This window comes from Convolutriloba macropyga, chromosome 13, assembly GCF_964194025.1.
Source record: "Convolutriloba macropyga chromosome 13, txConMacr16.3, whole genome shotgun sequence".
Taxonomy (NCBI): Eukaryota; Metazoa; Xenacoelomorpha; order Acoela; family Convolutidae; genus Convolutriloba; species Convolutriloba macropyga.
The window spans coordinates 4,038,397-4,057,394 of NC_134480.1; the positions used below are offsets into that span (position 1 = coordinate 4,038,397).

The 18,998-nt window shown below is 35.9% G+C and overlaps 2 protein-coding genes across 2 annotated transcripts in view; both read left to right on the forward strand.

The window, feature by feature from the left end:
- LOC142352268 (cleavage and polyadenylation specificity factor subunit 4-like) overlaps positions 1-18,998 on the forward strand; it is a 441,589-nt gene that overhangs the window by 93,638 nt on the left and 328,953 nt on the right. The window lies entirely within an intron of this gene.
- On the forward strand, positions 1,598-18,801 carry LOC142352057 (tRNA-dihydrouridine(20) synthase [NAD(P)+]-like). The gene is made up of 2 exons (XM_075404411.1): positions 1,598-2,946; positions 18,274-18,801. Exons 1-2 carry the CDS (start codon positions 1,609-1,611, stop codon positions 18,523-18,525), a joined length of 1,590 nt encoding a protein of 529 aa, XP_075260526.1. The 5' UTR covers positions 1,598-1,608; the 3' UTR covers positions 18,526-18,801.

An 18,998-nucleotide genomic window follows, 5' to 3' on the forward strand; every position in this document is an offset into this window, starting at 1 on the left:
TAGATATTTTCATTAGATTTCATTATTAGATATTATTAGATATTACCAAATATCATGAAATTTTAGCTGTGAAAGAAATTAGTATGGCATCTCAAATTTGATGAGACAATCAAGATCGTTTTTTTGGCGTGTGTCATTTTTTGACTGGGATGCTAGAATTTTTAAACAATAGATGAAATCAAATTTTAGTAGTAGTAGTAGTAGTAGTAGTAAAAGACTTGAATTTACCATTGAAGGATTTCTGACAGTACTAGAAAAGATCTTTACAGAAGGTAGCGGTAAAAAAATATATGAATTAAAGGAAGTATTCTAAAATACGTTCAACATCTGCAAACGGCACAGCGACATTTGATTGAGCATGTACAGGTTCTGGATATATCGTATTTTAAATCACGTAGACTGACGAAGAAACACTAAGAGCGATTTAATATTTGCAGGAGAAATATTTAGGTCTATGTAAGTTTCTTAAATGATATGGCGTTTGTAGCACTTAATGAAAGAATAAAGGAGTCAATTTTGTTGTTGAATTTTTAAAAAAATTAAAAAGAACTTGGGCAAATAAGGAAGCATCGGCGTTTTTTCGGTACAATTTGCAGAATAAAATTAGAAAATAATTTTTATCAATGGCGTACAAATAGTTTGAAATAGTTGCGCGATTAATGAAGCAGCTTGAACAAATGTGACGAGATCATCGGAAACGTTTTATTATAATTTGCCATTTAAAAAATGGGACTATTTTTTATTCAATGACTAGGGAGAAAAAACAATGTCATGCTGAATCAGTTTCAACCTCTCTTTCTCTTTCCTGTTTCGTCTCCTCATCAGTTGTTCATTAATTAATTAATTATTAATTAGATCAATATGCTTGTTGACAACACACAACAACTATAATTTAATTTATACAGTTTCATTTCTTTCTGTAGCACTGGGGCGGTTTCGACTGAGTTACAGTGCGACATAGATTACCAGACAATGAAAAGAAGTTGCCAGTTTAGCATGCCAGAAGTTTGGTAAAAATGAAGTTGAATAATGAGGTTTAAATAATGGGTTGCGTGGATGTTAAGAGAATATATCTTATTTTAATGATTTGGCGTTGATATTGCAGAATATATCTTGTTTTGATATGATTTGAAAGACAGCAGAATTAAGCAAATTTGAGTTTGGTTAGGTTAAATCATCGGGTCTTTCCCATTATAGCCCCCCCCCCCCCCCCCCCCCCAGCTTAGTGGTCAGATAACATATAGCCCCCAATCATGGTAATTATTTGCTAATGGTAATCTATTTTTTGTAGATGTCTGTAATGTTTTTTAGTAATGGTTACTTGACTCAGCCTGAAGTCACTGAGAACTTCTGGTATTTATCGGGAACCGCCAAGCGGTTCGAGATATTAAGTGAGAATTTCGAAGTGACTTCTGCAGAGTCAAGTAACCATGCTTGAAACACGAAACGCTGCGCACGTTTTAAAATGACGAAAGTCAACGGAAGTCAACTTCTGGCCAAGTAGCAACTTCTGGCATTTTAAATTCTGGTACTGCAGACGTAAGTATTAACTATGTTTTCTTGATTGCAGTCCATTTCGAAATATTTTTTCAGGTATTGTTGGAAACAATGGTAACTAACGAACGAGAACTAAATAAGGACTGCTCCTTGCGCAACTGTGTCATTCTGGCTCCAATGGTCCGTATCTCTAAACTACCGATGCGTCTTCTGGCTTTAGACTACGGAGCCGACTTCGTTTTCACGGAAGAAATTATCGATCGCAGACTTATGAGTTGCAATGTCACCAGAAATGAACCTCTGAACTGCTTCGACTTCCGGGAACCGGATCGGACGTTGGTGCTTCGGATCCATGATCGCGAGAGGCACAAATTGTTTGTTCAAATCGGAACTGCTTCGCCCCAGAACGCTTTAAAAGCTGCCAAAATCGTGGAACCTTATTGTTGTGGTGTTGACGTAAACATGGGGTGCCCCAAATCGTTCTCGACTTCTGGTGGTATGGGCGCTGCTCTTTTAAAAACTCCTGAAATCGTGCAAAAAATCTTAACCACACTAGTTCAAAACTGCGCTGTAAAGATAACGTGTAAAATAAGACTTATTCCCGAACTTGAGGCCGGGTTGCGTTTTATGCGAATGGTGGCAAAATGTGGAATTGATGCTGTCACGATTCATGGAAGATTTCAATCAGAGAGACCGAAAGATCAAGTTCATTTAGACTTGATCAAAAGCTACGCGGCAGAGGTTCGAATCCCGGTCATTGCCAATGGCCTGGCTGGGACTCGAGAGAGCGTGGGCGAGTTTTTAGATCTCACTCTTGTGAAAGAACAAACTGGTTGTGACTCGCTGATGGTTGCGAGAAACGCTATGTGGAACTGCTCAATTTTCAAAATTATCCAGAAAGCTTCGAATGGTTCTCATCAGCAATCGATAAATTACCTTGAAGATAAATTAACAGTCACGAAAAAGCTTCTTAAATACTGTGTATCTTATGATTTTCCGGTTCAGTATTTTAAATACGCGGTTCAGAACTCCCTGGGCGATCATCCGATAGTTGACAAAATCAGAAATACAACTTTGATGTCGGAAATTTGTTCTCATTTTGATCTTGAAGATTTTTACCGATCTGAAGTTTTGCGTTTGGCGTCTCAAAATGATCCGCCAAGTTATAAAAAGCCGAAAATGGAAAACAGCCTTTCTGAAAACGATCAAAATTGTGTTATGTTTACATATCCTTTTGAGTACAGCAAATACAGGAAAGTTTTACCCGTACCTCCGAAAACAATTTTGAAAGAATTTTTCAAGAAGCCGATGTTTAAAAATATTGAGATAGAGCCTCGTTTTGACACACAGCCTTTCCAAGATTCGCGGTGGCGTTGTGTTTGTCATTTAAATGACAAAAGAGCTTTTTCGTCAACTTTTTGTGAACGAAACAAGAAGCACGCTGAACAGGTTATTTTTAATTGTTCTTACAAATCAATCCGGTTATGTGCATTTGCACCTCTTGTTAAGAAGCATGTGATAGTTAATATTAGCACAAAAATAATTTAATTGCTCTTAAAGACGTTTGAAGCAATTGTCATATACAAATTCCTAATCCAGATTTGATATGAATTACACATTTTTTTATTGGTTGAAATTATGAATTGGTAAAATGAATATTTAGATTGTAGAAAAGGCTTGTGATTGGTTTATTAGATTGACTTACTAAAATAATTGAAGTAGTTGCATGAAGGAGTTGGAAGAGTTTGACGAAAAGAATAAAGTTGCAAACAGTTGTTTTGAATTTGGGGGTATCTGCTCAGAACCAGCATCTGAAATAGATAAAGGATAGAATTAATAGTGTTAGAAGATGGTGACAGGAAAAGAGCAGAAAGATATACATTCACGATTCACAAGTTGAAAGATGATTTCATAAAAAACATAGCTTTCGCTTCAAAATGTTTAAAACTGTTAGTGTGCGACGGAAAAAACTTAGAATACGAATTTTTGAATTGGCAACAAAGAAGGAATATTGAATAGTTATATCATTAATTCTACTCCTACAAACTTACATTTAATTTATACAATTGATTATCGTAAATGCTTTTATTTTACGGATACCACTTGCCCCGACTTCCATTCAATTTTATCAGGATTAGATTTAGCAAACATAACAATTGACTTAAACCCCCAGATGAGCTTCAAACTTGATTAATTGCTATACTTGACTTATCATTTTCCCCCAAATTGCTCTTCTTGAAATTTTGAATACTTATTTTTAAAAAATTTCTTTTTATTTCTTTAAACATTTTTTAATATCAATATATAAACTATCCTTCAATTGTTCCAGTTCAGAAATTTTTAGTGATAGTTTTGTCTTCTGAGATAAGATTGTTACAACCTTGATAAAATGGCAGATGTTGCAGCAGCTGCAAATGCTATCGCAACAGCAATAAGAGGAATTGCTCCACCTCCACCAGCAGCAGAGCCACAAAGCGTTAACTTAAATCCATTTACGGGAGCTGTTACAGAAGATTTTAGAGTTTTCCGTGAGCAACTGGAATCTTCTATCGCACTTGCCCAAGTACCGAATGCCCAGCAAGTTGGATTTTTAAAACTTCACTTACAAGGTGGTGCTCTAAATTATTTTCTGGAATTACCGGCTGCCAGTAAAAACACAATAAACAATGCTTTACAATCACTAGAAAATCTATATTTGAGTGCAAATCGTGTGGAGCTCTACAAATTAAAGTTCCAAGAACGAAATTTCAATCAATCAAAAGAGACGCCTGAAGATTTTCTGACAGACGTCACAAGACTTGCTAATATAGCGTTTGCAGATTCAGGAGGAAATGACTATTCGGCAGAACGAACAAGGCGAATACGAGACGCATTCATTTTGGGAATGCCTAAACAAATTCGACTCAAATTGTTAATGCAACCGGAAACAACAACTGTAAGCGATTTATGTGCATCAGTCTCAAAACGACTAACATTGAAAAGTATCTTACCAGATGAAGAAGCACAGGCCACAGGATTCAATGCTATTACTGACAATAGCTCAAGTAGTCTTGCAACAGCATTAATCAACATCGCGGCTGCTAACAAAAATTTGGCGTCAAGTCAGAGAGAACTTGGAAGACAAATGAACAAGATGCAAGTCTCTGTGGACAGATCAAATAATAGGAGATTTCACAGAGGTAATCTTCGAGGCCGACGGCAAGTTCAATTCAACTCAAACCGCGGAAATAACAGACCTTCAAACCATCAATGTATCCAACGACAACAATTCGGTCACGCTGGCAGTAGTTTCTACAACCAACGTGGGCGTAGTTACAGATACAGTCCAATTATCTGTAGGAACTGTGGTCAACCGGGCCACATACAAAGTCAATGTTGGTTTAAACCAGCACCACAGCGAGGAACACACGTGCCGTTCGATACGATCCCAAAAAACTAAATACACAGCAGCAGCCTTTTCTTAAAGCACTAGCTAACAGTAGTCATAATTCAGTGCCGATAACGGGTACGAATCTTTTCTATTTACCATTACACTTTCACAAATTCCGCTTTAAAATACTAATTGATACTGGAGCATTTTCAAGTGCACTGCCAAAAACTATATTACAAAAAATTAAACTAAATAAGCCAGCATGTGTTACTCAACTACCGAACAATTTTCCTGAAAAAGTATACGTGGCTGATTGCAAAAAAGTGCGAGTACTCGGAAAAGTTATCATTGACCTAAATGTCGGATTGAATACATATAGCGAAGAGTTTCTCATTCTTGATCAAATGAGTACTGCAATTCTAGGAAACCCATTCTTTATCAAAAATCGAAGTGTTATTGATCCGTCAAAGAAATTACTATACTTTCCAGATGTTACCTTGAGTCTTAATTCCATAGGACATCAGGTTAACCCAAGACAGCAAGTAGTCATCACGGTTAGTAAAATAACATTGAAACCAAACCATCAAGATATTGTTGAAATGTCCATTTTCAAACCAGATATTGCATTTAAAAATGCTATTGGAATAATTGAGCCGTCTTCCCTATTCGAGAAAAAATCATGCCTATGTGTTACTTCGTCAATAAACAAACTTGATAACCATCAGAGAACTAAAATTGGGATTCTAAATCTAAACCCTTTTACTGTTACTATTAACCCACGAACACGAATAGCAAAATTCATTTTTTTAACGCCAAATCAAGTGAACTATATTTATCCTATTGAACCATCAGTTCTATCGTCAATTACAGAAAACAAAGTTTTTTGTGAAAATCAAAACAAACCAATCTTTCAAACATGGGTGCCGACAGACAACTTTTGGTTCCCAACACCTGAGAACTGTCATGACAATTCAAAGCTTACCGGAGTTTGGAAAATAATTTGACCCTCTGTAAAATTAGGAGCGGTTGAAAAATTAGACCCCACAACGGATAAAGAAAGTAGAGCAACGTTTCTTTCCAAATTTGACTGGACTGATTCAATATTTTTGCAAGAGCAAAAGAAACTTATGGAAAACTTGTTGGTCCAACATCATAAAATATTTGCCCGACACAGATTAGATCTTGGAAAAAACACGGACTGTCCAGTTAAACTAACACCCGAACATAATAGACCAATTTACTCACCAAACCCCACAACACCAATACATCTCAGAGACGAACTGATTGTAGAGTTAGCTCTTATGCAATACTACGACATCATTACCACTCTACTTTTCTCACGATACTCGTCTCCTGTCTTTGCTCAGAGAAAATCATCGGGAAAACTGAGAATCTTAATAGACCTTAGACGCATAAACCACTTGCTACGCCATGATTACAACAACCATAATTATCCTATATCAACAATGGCCGACGCAACTGCCCGTCTAGCAGGGAAAACGATCTTCGCAAAAATGAATTGCAGCCAAGCTTATTTCTCTATGCAAATGGCGGACAATTTGAGTGTTCAACTTCTGGCCTTTAACTTTGGAGGAAGAACCTTTGCGTTCAAACGACTAGCCCAAGGACTCAGCCGATCACCAACAGCTTTCAGCTCTTGTGTGAGTAAGCATTTACAGTCATGTGTTGCTAGTGATAAGTGTTTTGTTTATTTTGATGACTTGGGAAGTGGCGCAAAAGATGGAAAAACGTTGAGCGATAATTTGGAACAGATTTTTCTATGCATTCAAAATTTTTGTTTTAAACGGTCAATCGAAAAATGCCAATTTGGTATTCCAAAGATCCAATTTCTTGGACATGTTGTATCTGCCGCTGGCATTAGTCCTAACAAACCGAAAGTTGAAAAGTTTCTTGAAAATGTTAGAATGCCAAAAACCATAAAACAGGTTCGCCGATTAATCGCATTTATGCAATATTTCCAAAAATTTATACCAAATCTTGCTCTTAAACTGCACCCTTTCTTCAAACTGTTGCGAAAAGAAACTCAATTTAACATCACAAACAACCATCACGAATCCCTGGCTACTCTGAAAAATGATTTAATTAAAGCTTGTTCAATGTCGTTAAAATTAGCTCAACCAGGTTGCCAATTTATAATCCTTTGTAATGCCAGCTTTTACGCTGCAGGTTTTATCCTACTAATTGAAGACAATTTAGAATCTGAAGAACCAAGCAAGGATAAAACTTACGCACCTGTTTCCTTTGGTTCCCATTTGTTTTCGCCTGCGCAACTTAAACACTCAATTTTTGCTAAAGGATTCCTGGGAATATATTTAGCCTTTGAGTCGTTTGAGCATTACATATGGGGAGTTTCAACTAAACCAGTTATAGTCCTAACAGATAACAAAAGTGTCACACGTTTCTTCCAGACGAAGAAATTACCGGGAAACTTATGGAACGCTGTTGACTATGTATTATCTTTTAACTTTGTATTAGGACATATTTCTGGCAAATCTAACGCAGCCGCAGATTATCTCTCACGCATTCATGTTAACCCCAGCACCAAGCTCAAACTGAAACTGAGCGATCGAATTCCTGTAAAAGACATTGAAATTGAAGTACTAGCACAAACACCAGACATTAGCCTTACAGCTTTAATAACAGCCGTTAACGTTCCTCTTATGACTATTGACATTGAGGAAACTTGTACCACAATTCATTTAGGCTCCTTCTTTGAGCCGAAAGATCAGAGTTTAAACAAATTGTCGGAAGAAAACCCCTTGGATAAATTTGAATTGCGAGTGCTTAAAATCAATTGATATGTTCAATGAACAGTCAAAGGACAAAGATATTCAGAAAGCACTGAACTGGCTAAGGAAAAAGGATTCACCGATAAGCATATATGGTTCATATGACCTACAGAAATATCCTAGGCAACTTGGTCGCTATTCCTTGATGGAAACATACTTTGCCGAAAATTTTATGACCTTTCAGGCAAGAGTTTTATCATACAGATTGTCATTCCAAAACAACTGCGAACAGAACTTATATACCGAATTCACAACTCTAAGCTTAAAGGACATTTAGGCATACAAAAGACCATTCATGAGTTCCGAAGGAAATTCTATTTCCCGGGCTACACAGAATTTCTTATTACTTATATAAACAACTGCCTAACATGTTTACAAGCTAAATCTCCCAAACATGAAACATTAACTATGCCATTATCTCCCGTTAGTTCTAATACTAGCCTACCCGCAGATATACTTCAAATCGACATAGTCGGTCAATTACCAAAATTAGGAGGCTACTCGTATATACTAACAGGAATGGACGTATTTTCGAAATTTATATTTGCACAGCCCTTATCTTCAATCTCAGCCGACACAGTTTGTAAATTCTTCATGCAATGGTTTATGCGGCATTCTTATATACCATTAGTCATACTTACAGATCAAGGCTCGCAATTTACTTCGCGAATGCTAGAAGAGCTTTCAACGCTTTCAGAATTTAAAATCGAACATGCGACTATTAAACACGGTCAAACAATCGGAGCTTTAGAAAGATCCCATGGCCCGCTCAAACGATACTTACGAATTTATGAAAACCAACTGCCAAGGGACTGGCATAAATACGTAGATTTAGCTGTGTTCCAACACAACACTAGCTATCATTCTACATTAGCTTGCCCTCCAACTCTTATCTTTCATGGCAGAATACCGCAAAACCCTTTAGATCTACGCTTCAGTAACAAAAATATATACCACCAGCAATGCCAATATGACTATATTTCTGATATCCAAAGCAAAATGGCGACATTATTCATCCAAACTAAAGAAAACTTAGTTAATTCTTTCAACAAATTTCGCGAATATTATGATAGAAAAGCCAAAGCTGCACCATTAAAATTACATGACTATTGCATGTTGCTCAGTCCAAAACTTTCTACAGAGCATGAAAAGATAAATAACTTAGAATGCAAATGGACAGCATTGTTCAGAATTAAAAAAGTTCTAACTCGAAGTAACTATTTAATAAGAAGAGCGAACACAAATAATACGCAAATCGTCCATAGAGTCAGACTCAAACCCATCAAACCACAATATAAAATTCATGATCTGCAGAATATTGATGAAAAACTATTTAAAGCAGACCCAATGATAGCCGAGGCATTGCGTGAACCAAACCTCTTTGACTATGCATTAGAGGAATTGACTTTTTCTTACGACAAAAATCGACAAGCGAAAGTTTACTCCAAAATAGCAACAGAAACTGAGTCAAAAAGTGTAACAGAAATGGTACAAAATACGACTGCAGAAGAGCCCCCACGAGCACCTGAAATGGAAAAAAAGTAAAACACAGGGGACACCTCTCCGTTTTATACACCAGAGTCGGAAAAACTTTCCAGCAGATCGCATACTCCGCAGTCCAGTCCTAAGTCTGACCAAATTAATGATATAGTTACTGAACCTCCAACAACATCAAGCCTACCAGTTTCAAATCTAGCTAAACTGCTAAAGGAAAAGCGGCATGAACGTGAAACAGCAAAACAGCAGGCAGCAAACACAGCTCCTATACTCCAAACACGCATACCACAACCACAAAAACCAACATCATCAAGTTCCCTACAAGTAGCAGACACAGTCTCGCGATACGGTCGCATACGCAAGCAAACGCAACATTTCCAGTCATCTTAATAGTTTACCATTCCTTATTCTTTCTCCATAAGTTCATTACCTTTCATTATTTTATAATTATTCATTCTCTACTTAATTACTTTACTTCTGCCAAAAACCATTTCAAACAGTGGCGTTTTGCTTCAATGAACAAATCATTCCAAATTAGCCTTAGGGTAATTTGGATTAAACACGATTCAGATTAAAACCAGACCTTAGTTCATGAATATTTACGAATGAACAACAAGTTTCTCAATGTTAATACATTAATTAATCAATAAATGCTAATTATTCAAAGCCAAAGTCAAAAATCAAAAAAGTACATCCTAGGCGCTTCTTGGCACAACCTTAGCATTATACTGATATAACTTTCAATTATGTACCACTTCACACGGACAAGCGGAATTGGGATTACTAACTACATTAGCAGTTCACATGCTGGACTTGCAGTCCAATATTGTACAAAGTTCTGTTATTTGCCAATTTGAAACCGCTACACAAATGCTCCTAGAGTTAACCAGAGCATTACACTGCTCGATACATTGCTTTTATAATAGCTGGGACAAGTCAACACTTTGGGTAGACTCACACATCCTCCAGCTAAATTTTCTTTGACGCTTCCCACAAATCTAAACACCAAATTTCAGATAACATTAAGAAATATTACACTTGTTGAATTCGAGTAAGAGCCTTCTCTATTAGAGCGTCCTTCGAGATGTTTCCTCTTGTTGTTGGGAAATCTGAGACTACGCTGTAATCTTTTACTGGCACCGGCAAGATCAGATTTTCGCCCACATTTACTTGAACATTGCCCAGATTGTTCAGAATACTTTTGCTCAGATTGTTGAAACGCATATAAATGTTCGGAAAGACCACTGTGCCCAGAATTGAGTGATTTGTCTATTTCTTTGCTTATTTGCAATGAACCTTCTAAGCCAGCATACTTAACCAAGTTCTTATAAACACCGTGCTCAATACCGGACGCGTAACTTCGAAGTGTACGATCTATTCTTTTTGTGTCATTTAAATTACAAGCTTCCCAGCCCCAAACGAAAGAAATACCAATTGTTGAAGTTAAAACAGCATGAGATGCTAAGCTAGGTTGACAAAGTAATATATTTGGTTCAGGAATATAAAAATTAACATTGGATTTAACTAATGAATTGTCTGGACCAGCTTCAATAAATGACATAAAATCGTCAACATTTCGTATGAACTTCTCAAAATAATGGAATGAGTTCCAGGAGTACAGATAAAATAAAGTTTTTCGCCCATCAAAGTTACCGATATTGAATCATCGCCGCCCGTCTCAATATGGCCATCTGTAAGCCAGCTATTAAACTGAACTATTCCGTCGATTTTTGTTTGTTTAAGAGTTTGTGCACCGGAAAATTTTACCAAACCTTCTACCGATAAACTGTAACACCAGGAATATTTGTTTACTTCGTCATTGGGGGAATAAAGTTTCTCATAAATTCTGGACTCTCGACCACGTGGTATTACCTTTGATTTGACGTGAAAATAATTATCCAACTCGGCTTTAAATTCGACTTCATTATCAATTTCTCTCAAAGTGTTTACAAAATTACTGTCAAAATTAAACAGCTGATGATTTGATACTGCAATTGGGTTAACGACCCAATCGTTATGTAGGAACTGCGAATAACCAGATGACATTAATACATTCGTAGCATCAATCCAGGTTGCCGCCAATTTTACATCAATTACAGGAACGGGTTCCCAGCCAAGTGATTTCAGCTTTTCTGGATTACGATATATTGCATTAAAATTTACTATCCTCTCATGAATGCTAGCTAAATTAGATTTAGCCCTTGTTTGCGCCATTATCTAAAAATCGTCAAACTTCGTTAAAAATCAATTAAAAATCGATTTAAAAAAATTAATTATCATTAATTCTACTATTTTTTCCTTTTTTTAAAAAAAGAGGAGTTTAACAATATTTATTAACCTTTTGCCATTATTACAAAAGCAACAAGGCAGGGCAAACAACAGATACAGCAGCCAACAGCAACTGCTACCAACAGAATATAATGAATGCTTTCACCAACGTTGACGTTCTCCGGACAAGGATACTCGATATTGAAGCTTTCATATACCACAATACCTTCTTCAATAAATACCATTCTATCAGAGCAGCACAGAACTTGAAAATTGTCAGATACTTTTTCTTCGATGCATGCAGAACTCAAAGCGAAGAGAACACAAAATAACAAACTTCATTCTCAAACTAAAAATATTCTTACCGTGTTAATCCAATATTGGATTTTAATTATACATTACCATTATACAGAATATGCATAGTGCACAATTCAAGCGCACAAAATAAGAGCCCCTAAATAATCAAAATCACTCGAAAAATTTTAACATTGAAATAACCTTGTTCATGTGCCTCGCAAAAAAAAAATGTGCCTCTACATATTAGAAATTTTTTTTTAGTTCAAGTTTTGCAAAGATAGTTGCAACTTCTGTTCAAAGTTAAGTCTTCCCATGTTCACGAAACTAAATATATAGCTCCTCAAGCAAAAACAGGGTGGCTTGAGATCATATGACTCTTACATGTCGGGATGTCTCAGACAAAGTTTGTTAGTTACACAGTCGATTAAATACCGACAGAACATTCCTTAAGAAAAAAACACTTGGCTTGACAATAAAGACTGCCAGAACAACATCGTCTGAGTTTTTGTCTTTCAAAAACGCCTCGTTGGCTTCCGGAGTATTATTGCACCCAGCAGCAGTCATACAAAGTTTCCTAACATTGCCTCAAAATGTTCAAAAGCCATGAAAAACTGAAAATTATTGCCTACTTATTATTTAATTATGTCTATTTCTACAGGCATAAAATATTCTTAGACTGGCCACCTGAAAATAATTGTAAGCCCTGTAGCCTTCAATTTCTCGAGAAAAGGCTTCCAAAATGATTTCTTGGAAATACCTCATATTTCTCGGAATAATAGTGCACATTTGTTATTGTGACAACAAAATGGAATCACAGAATGGTATTGATTTTATATACCAGCAAAAGCTACTAATTGCTGAAAAGTTCATAAGCATTCAATTTCTAGTTCCCTTTCCAAGACTGAATGTCTCGTTGGAAAATCAATTCAGAAATCTTTCGTTACTTTTGAAAAACTCTTGGAATGACTACTCATTTGGTTGTCAGCTGGATCATATGAACACAAACGAATCGAGCTTAAACTTTGACTACCTCCTTCATCATACGGAAAACGAATTCAAATCAGTTCAACTAAACATTTTGAACATAAAAAAAGAAATCCAGAGAACATTTGGAACAAAAGAGCAAACAACTAAACAAACTGATAATGAACGGACAAAAAGAGGAGCCGGCCTAATTGCTTTAGGCGCATTAACAGCCGTAACAGCAGGAGCAGGAATAGCATGTTCTCTCGGTAGAATTTTTGGAGCTTGCGGAGGATCCAGTCAAGATCGTGAAGACATCGACTTTGCTTTATCACAGATTGAATTGAACAACCACCGGTGAGTGGAAGTTAAAGGCAAAGTTAACTCAAAAATGTACCTAATTGCTGAGCAACTTGAAGATGTAAACTCAGTGCAAAAGCGAATTATTCAAACGCAGAAAAATCAGACAATGGTACTGATGAAAGCAGTGGATATTATCCAAAACAATTCAAGAGCATTAATGGCATGCTCTCAAGTGTTTTACGCCAGGGACCAAATGGTTCAGGTACAGGCAATTCTTCTGGGATCTTTTTCAGCTTTACTAAATGAACTAAAAATGTACCGTGTCGCCATATACAGTTATAAGTTAACAATTTTGAATTCAGTAATGATTATGGTGAACAAATTGATTCCCATGGCACTTCTACCAAGATCAGATTTAGAGGAAATACTTCGAGATGTAAACCATTGGCAATCAGACACGAATGAACGTCTTTCATTGGCTATACCAATAACACAAATTCTAACTTACTATGAAACAAAAGTCTTGTGAAATGTCGACATTGTTGACAATGGGATGTACTTCACATTAGCCATTCCATTTGTTACCACAGCGACAGTTTTAAATTTATATAAAGCAGTACCAATACCCATGCCTAATGACGGAACAGACGAACACGCATCACAGTATGCCATTGAATCTGATTTTATAGCAGTGTCTTCTACTCAAAAAATAGCATTACTTTCACAAGATGAAATTAATAGATATGTCGGGTCGAGTAGCTTTTCCGTGTGCATAAACGGTTTCTCTCTAGAAACAGCCCAAGATACATGTCTCGGATCACTACTTATTAACAATCATTTAACTGCTCTGCAAAAGTGTGAAATCAAAACTGTGAAATTACCTTTAAAAGAAAAAGCGAGAAATTTGGGAAATGGGAAATGGTTAATAACATCAGCTTCATCGAATTTCAAAACGTATTTAAGCCAAACAATAAACCATGATCCATTGAAACGAACAGCTTTACCAGGATGCCAAGTTTGCATTATTGAACTCCAATGCGGAACTAAACTGGAAACTACCTTCTTGGAAATTCGATCAGGCATGTTTTCGTGCCATAACACATCGCTTCAAAAACTGGATATTAAACTGACTGATCCTTTAAAACATCTCTCAAATTTCCGGAAATCGACAACTTACCACATTTTGCTACTATTACTCAAGCGAGACAACAGTTCATTGAAGAAATACAGATCCAGATGTCAGAAATTCCGGACCATCAGAGACCCTCGTTAAATAAATTAGATGAAATTGCACAACCAATTTTAATGGACATGCAGAGTATTAGACCCAGCGTAAAGAACCGTTTCACACAAAGTGACACTTGGAAAATGTCTGTCATTATCGGCACAATCTCTTTCATTATCTCATTGATATTACACTCACTCATAAATTATGTTTGTCAAAAGTACGGTCGACGATATGCGAAAATGAGAAAATTTGTGGTGGGCTCTTTCGGAATTCATCCACGATAAATACTTGTTGTAACAGAAGATGAAAAGCAAACACTAATGCTTCAACCTGGAAATCGACTTACAGCCGAGAATATTGTCATCACGGACAAACAATTGTCAAAAATGACTTATTTTGTCAGCACTTGGCCAATAGTCTCAAATCAGCCTAACAAAACAAAAAACACATTAAAGAAGAATTTATATAGCTCACATTAAAAAAAGGAGGTTGCTGCAAGGTGCTTAGTGATTTAATTTTAAGCTAGTGATTTAATATTAAGCTTGCATGAAAAACTTAGAGGCGCAGTGTTCTTTTTGAGAGGCACATTGTTCTTTTAAAGAGACCTATTGCTATATTGTTCTCTTAAAAGAGTCACGTTGTTCTTTTTATAGAGGCGCAGTGTCATATACAAATTCCTAATCCAGATTTGATATGAATTACACTTTTTTATTGGTTGAAATTATGAAGTGGTAAAATGAATATTTAGATTGTGGAAAAGGCTCGTGATTGGTTTATTAGATTGACTTACTAAAATAATTGAAGAAGTAGTTGCATGAAGGAGTTGGAAGAGTTTGACGAATAGAATAAAGTTGCAAACAGTTGTTTTGAATTTGGGGGTATCTGCTCAGAACCAGCATCTGAAATGATAAAGGATAGAATTAATAGTGTTAAAAGAGCAATTATTATAAACATGTGTCTTTTTGTCCAAACTTTTCGCTCGACCGTTCTTGGGCTTTTGTTCTGGAACATTATTCGGCTTCTCAAGTGACTTTTTCACGCTTGTCTTCTTCAATTTTGATTGATCAGAATTGCGCTCATTCCGAACTTGATTGCTAAAATAAAAAGCGACTGTAGTATAGGATTACACAAGGGCCTGAAAGCCGAGTGGTTAAAGCTGCTGTCGAGGACTCAGAACGTCCGGTGTTCTAATCGCAGCTCCTGCATTAAATTACCCTGCCTGTCGTTCGAGAGCATTTTGACCGACGTTAGTCAGTTTATCTTCACTACAAAAATTTATGAGTTTCAATCCTCTTTTTCACTATTTGCTACCGTATTTGAACCTAGTGCGTACCCCTTTTTCTTAAGTTAAGCCTTTTTCTAAGCCTAAGCCGAATGAACTCAAACTACTAAAAAGAAATGACTGGTAGACTAATGTAAAATTGCTACCACGGTCGTCAAAAATTAGCCTTAATGTCCAAAATGAATCTTTCTATTGAATGTTTCTTTGTTTTAATTAAACGGCAACAAATATAAATATTGCTGGATGAATCCAGAACGGGCCGGTGTGATGAAATATTGACTTGTCCTAATTTAATACTCGAAAGGTTTTTTGGAGTAACTTTTTGTTAATAATTATGAAAATTTTTGTGCAAATTTTTTTAGGTGAATGCCAACGCCAAACTATAAGAATTTCTGTAACTCATAGTGGGAATGGCTAACAATCCATCCCAATACAGAAAAAGTGTAGGTTGTCTGAAAAATTGATCAATTGCAGGTTTTGCACTTTTTTTAACTCGTGAAGGGTGATGAATAATATTTAAAAAGTGAGCTTAATATTTTTCATAGTTATATTTCTGAAAAGCTGGAAGGTGAAAATGATGTTGTTCAATTTGCGGATGACACTAGTATTATATGCAAATTCGAACGTAATGAAAATATTCTACCAAAAATTGAAAAAATATTAGAACAAACAGACAAATACCTGACAGAGAATCAACTCACATTAAATGCCGATAAAACAGAGTTGTTATTCTTTACAGATCATACTAATTCGGATCCAGAAATTTCTTTTAAAGGCGAAGTTATCAAACCAGCTCATGCATGTCGTTATCTGGGAGTACAAATTGATTCAAACTTAACCTTTGAAAATCACCTGAATTCAGTTTTAAGCAAATTGGCTAATGCAATTCGTTCTTTGTATCTTGTAAGAAATCAAATACCTTTGAAAGTAAGAATTGATGTTTTCAAGTCAGTTGTACTCTCTCATCTTTCTTTCAGTGGAGTATTCCTCCAAACTCTTACAGTGAAAAACATAAACCGCATAAACAGGCAAATTAACTGGGGAATAAAAGTTTGTTATTTTCGTCAAAAATTTGACCACTCCATTGATCTTCTCATTAAGGATCGTATCCTACCAGCCGAATTGTTTATCTCAAAAGTTAGCCTAATGAAGCTACAAACAGATATAAAACAATGGGAAACATCCGAAAATTTTAAAATGTTTACTAGTCGCCATAACGCCGGACAGAACAACAGAACAAATCAAATTATTATAAAAAAGAAAACGAAAACGAAGTGGAGTAACAAATCTTTAATCTTGAAAAGCGTTCAAAAATGGAACAAATTGCCCTCTTCAATAAGAACTTTTAACAGTAAAACTTGCTTTAAAAATGTTTTAACCGAGTTTTTGCTCGATCAACACAGGAAAGTACCCGTTAATAGACAAATAGGAGCCTTCAAATCCTATTTTTACCTATAAAAACGAACAGCCACAATTTGAAGATTACTATATTAATAACAATGCTGATTAATTTATTTAACATTTTAGAGCATGTAGATATCTAACCTTAGGGTTATAGTCTGAGTAATTTACTTGTTTCAAAAAAAATATTGATGTAATTGCTGTAAAAATGCTTCTTTATATGAGAAATGGATAAATGAAGTTTCATCGAAAAACTATTTTTTTCATTTGTTACCTGGAAAACTTTCGTTTATTTTTTGTATAAGCTTATCAGATTTCATAGCCATGGAGGGCGTAGTTAGAAAATTGCTTCCTTTATCAATTATTTGTGAAATAAATTGCTTTTCTGGAACAGCTTTCTAAATTATTTTTTGAAGGAAAGTGCCTGAAACAGGCTTTTTAATCTAATAAATTGGTTTAAAAAGTCTTGGTAGCTCTGTGCAGCTTATGGTGAAACGGTTATAGATTAAAGCGGCCATTGCACAATAAATTCTTGAACTCAATTTTCGACTATTCAAAATGGTGACCACAACTTTTTATTGCTTTAGGAGGGTATTTTTGAAATCAATTATGACTGAGACAAAACTCTTCGTGTCCCATCGGTTGCTGGTTTGCGAAAATTGAAAAATGAACTGTAAGCGCTTTGTTGAAAAATTAGAAGAGCACAAGAAAAGTGCAGTGAAATTGTTAACCATTTAGTTTCGTATCTCTTCCAGTTTGTCATGGCTCGACCAAAAATGTCAGTTGCTGCTGCATTTTCTAAGGTACCATTTAATTAGTTGCTAAAGTGGCCAGCTGGCTCAGTATTTCAAAGAAATGAAGCTAACTATTTGTAGTTGACTGAATATGAAAAAAAACTATACATTTAACGGATAGTGTGGCCCCTAATTTTTGCCCCAAAAAACGTGACCTGTTTGAGGAATGGTCTTACGTCCGCTGGGCTTTTCGAATATTTTTAAAAAGTCAATGTGTAAGATTTGGCGGGAAATTACAAAATGGCGGAGGACTTTAAGCCTAGGTTCTACTCTATAGCATGATTACGTACATTTTGGTCATCCCAGCTTTGAGAAAAAATCAATTTCATTGAATATCGATGACGGTAAAAACCGCTATGATACTTTTTGCTTTCGGAAAACGTTTTCTATTTTATGTTAGAACTCAATATTGCGATCCTGGATGGCTAATTCCAAGTTACTATTTAATATTGAAATACTATTTAAATTCTTAAAATTCATATACTTTTAGATACTTTCAAAATATTATTTTCTTGAAGTGTTCTTACAATTTGTAACTGATATTACTATGCATTATATTACAGGGCGCAGCAGCTGTCGCGTTGATAGGAATGGGACTAATGGACCACAGGTTGGATCAAATTTACAGAAATGAACCCTCTCTCTTACACCTGATGACCTCTACAACAAGTACACAGAAAAATCTAGAAACAGATAAAAACGACACCACGAGTAGAGAAGTAGATAGTACCTCAGCTACAGCAGACTACAAGTCGCAGATTGATCTGAAAACTCGTTTGTCAGTTCACGACAGTGTCCTAGAGTGGTTCATGTGAACACAGTGAACAAGTGCAATGTGAGTGTGAGAATTCACGTCAGGCGAGTGAAAAATTAAAGCTGATATACGTAGAACCGCGGAATCACGTTTTAAAATAGACGTGTCATTATGTCAGGTCAATCGAGTTCTGTTTCGAGCTGATTACTGCGGAAGAAAATGAAGCAGGATTATGTTTTGACAAATACGGCGGTGCTAAAGTAATTTCAATATCAATTGATCAATTTGTCAAATGGTATGAATATTATACTGTAATTTATTGTTGATAGACTCTGAAGTTGAGGAATGAATTTCCGGTTGTTGATCCTGTCTCAACGTAAGATAGATCTTGTTTGTCGAGTTGGTTCTCCTTGTCAATGTCTTTGATCTAAATGGCTGTTTTTGCACAAGTTTTTGAAGAACAATGAGGGGTCTTCAGGGTTTGATTATTTAACTAAATGTCTGTTATTTGAACTCCCGGCTACGGAGGATGTT

Coding starts and splice junctions, on each gene's coding strand:
- LOC142352057 (XM_075404411.1), top strand. CDS start 1,609: ATGGTAACTAACGAACGAGAACTAAATAAGGACTGCTCCTTGCGCAAC. Junction 2,947..18,273: donor ACAAGAAGCACGCTGAACAG/GTTATTTTTAAT, acceptor ATTATATTACAG/GGCGCAGCAGCTGTCGCGTT.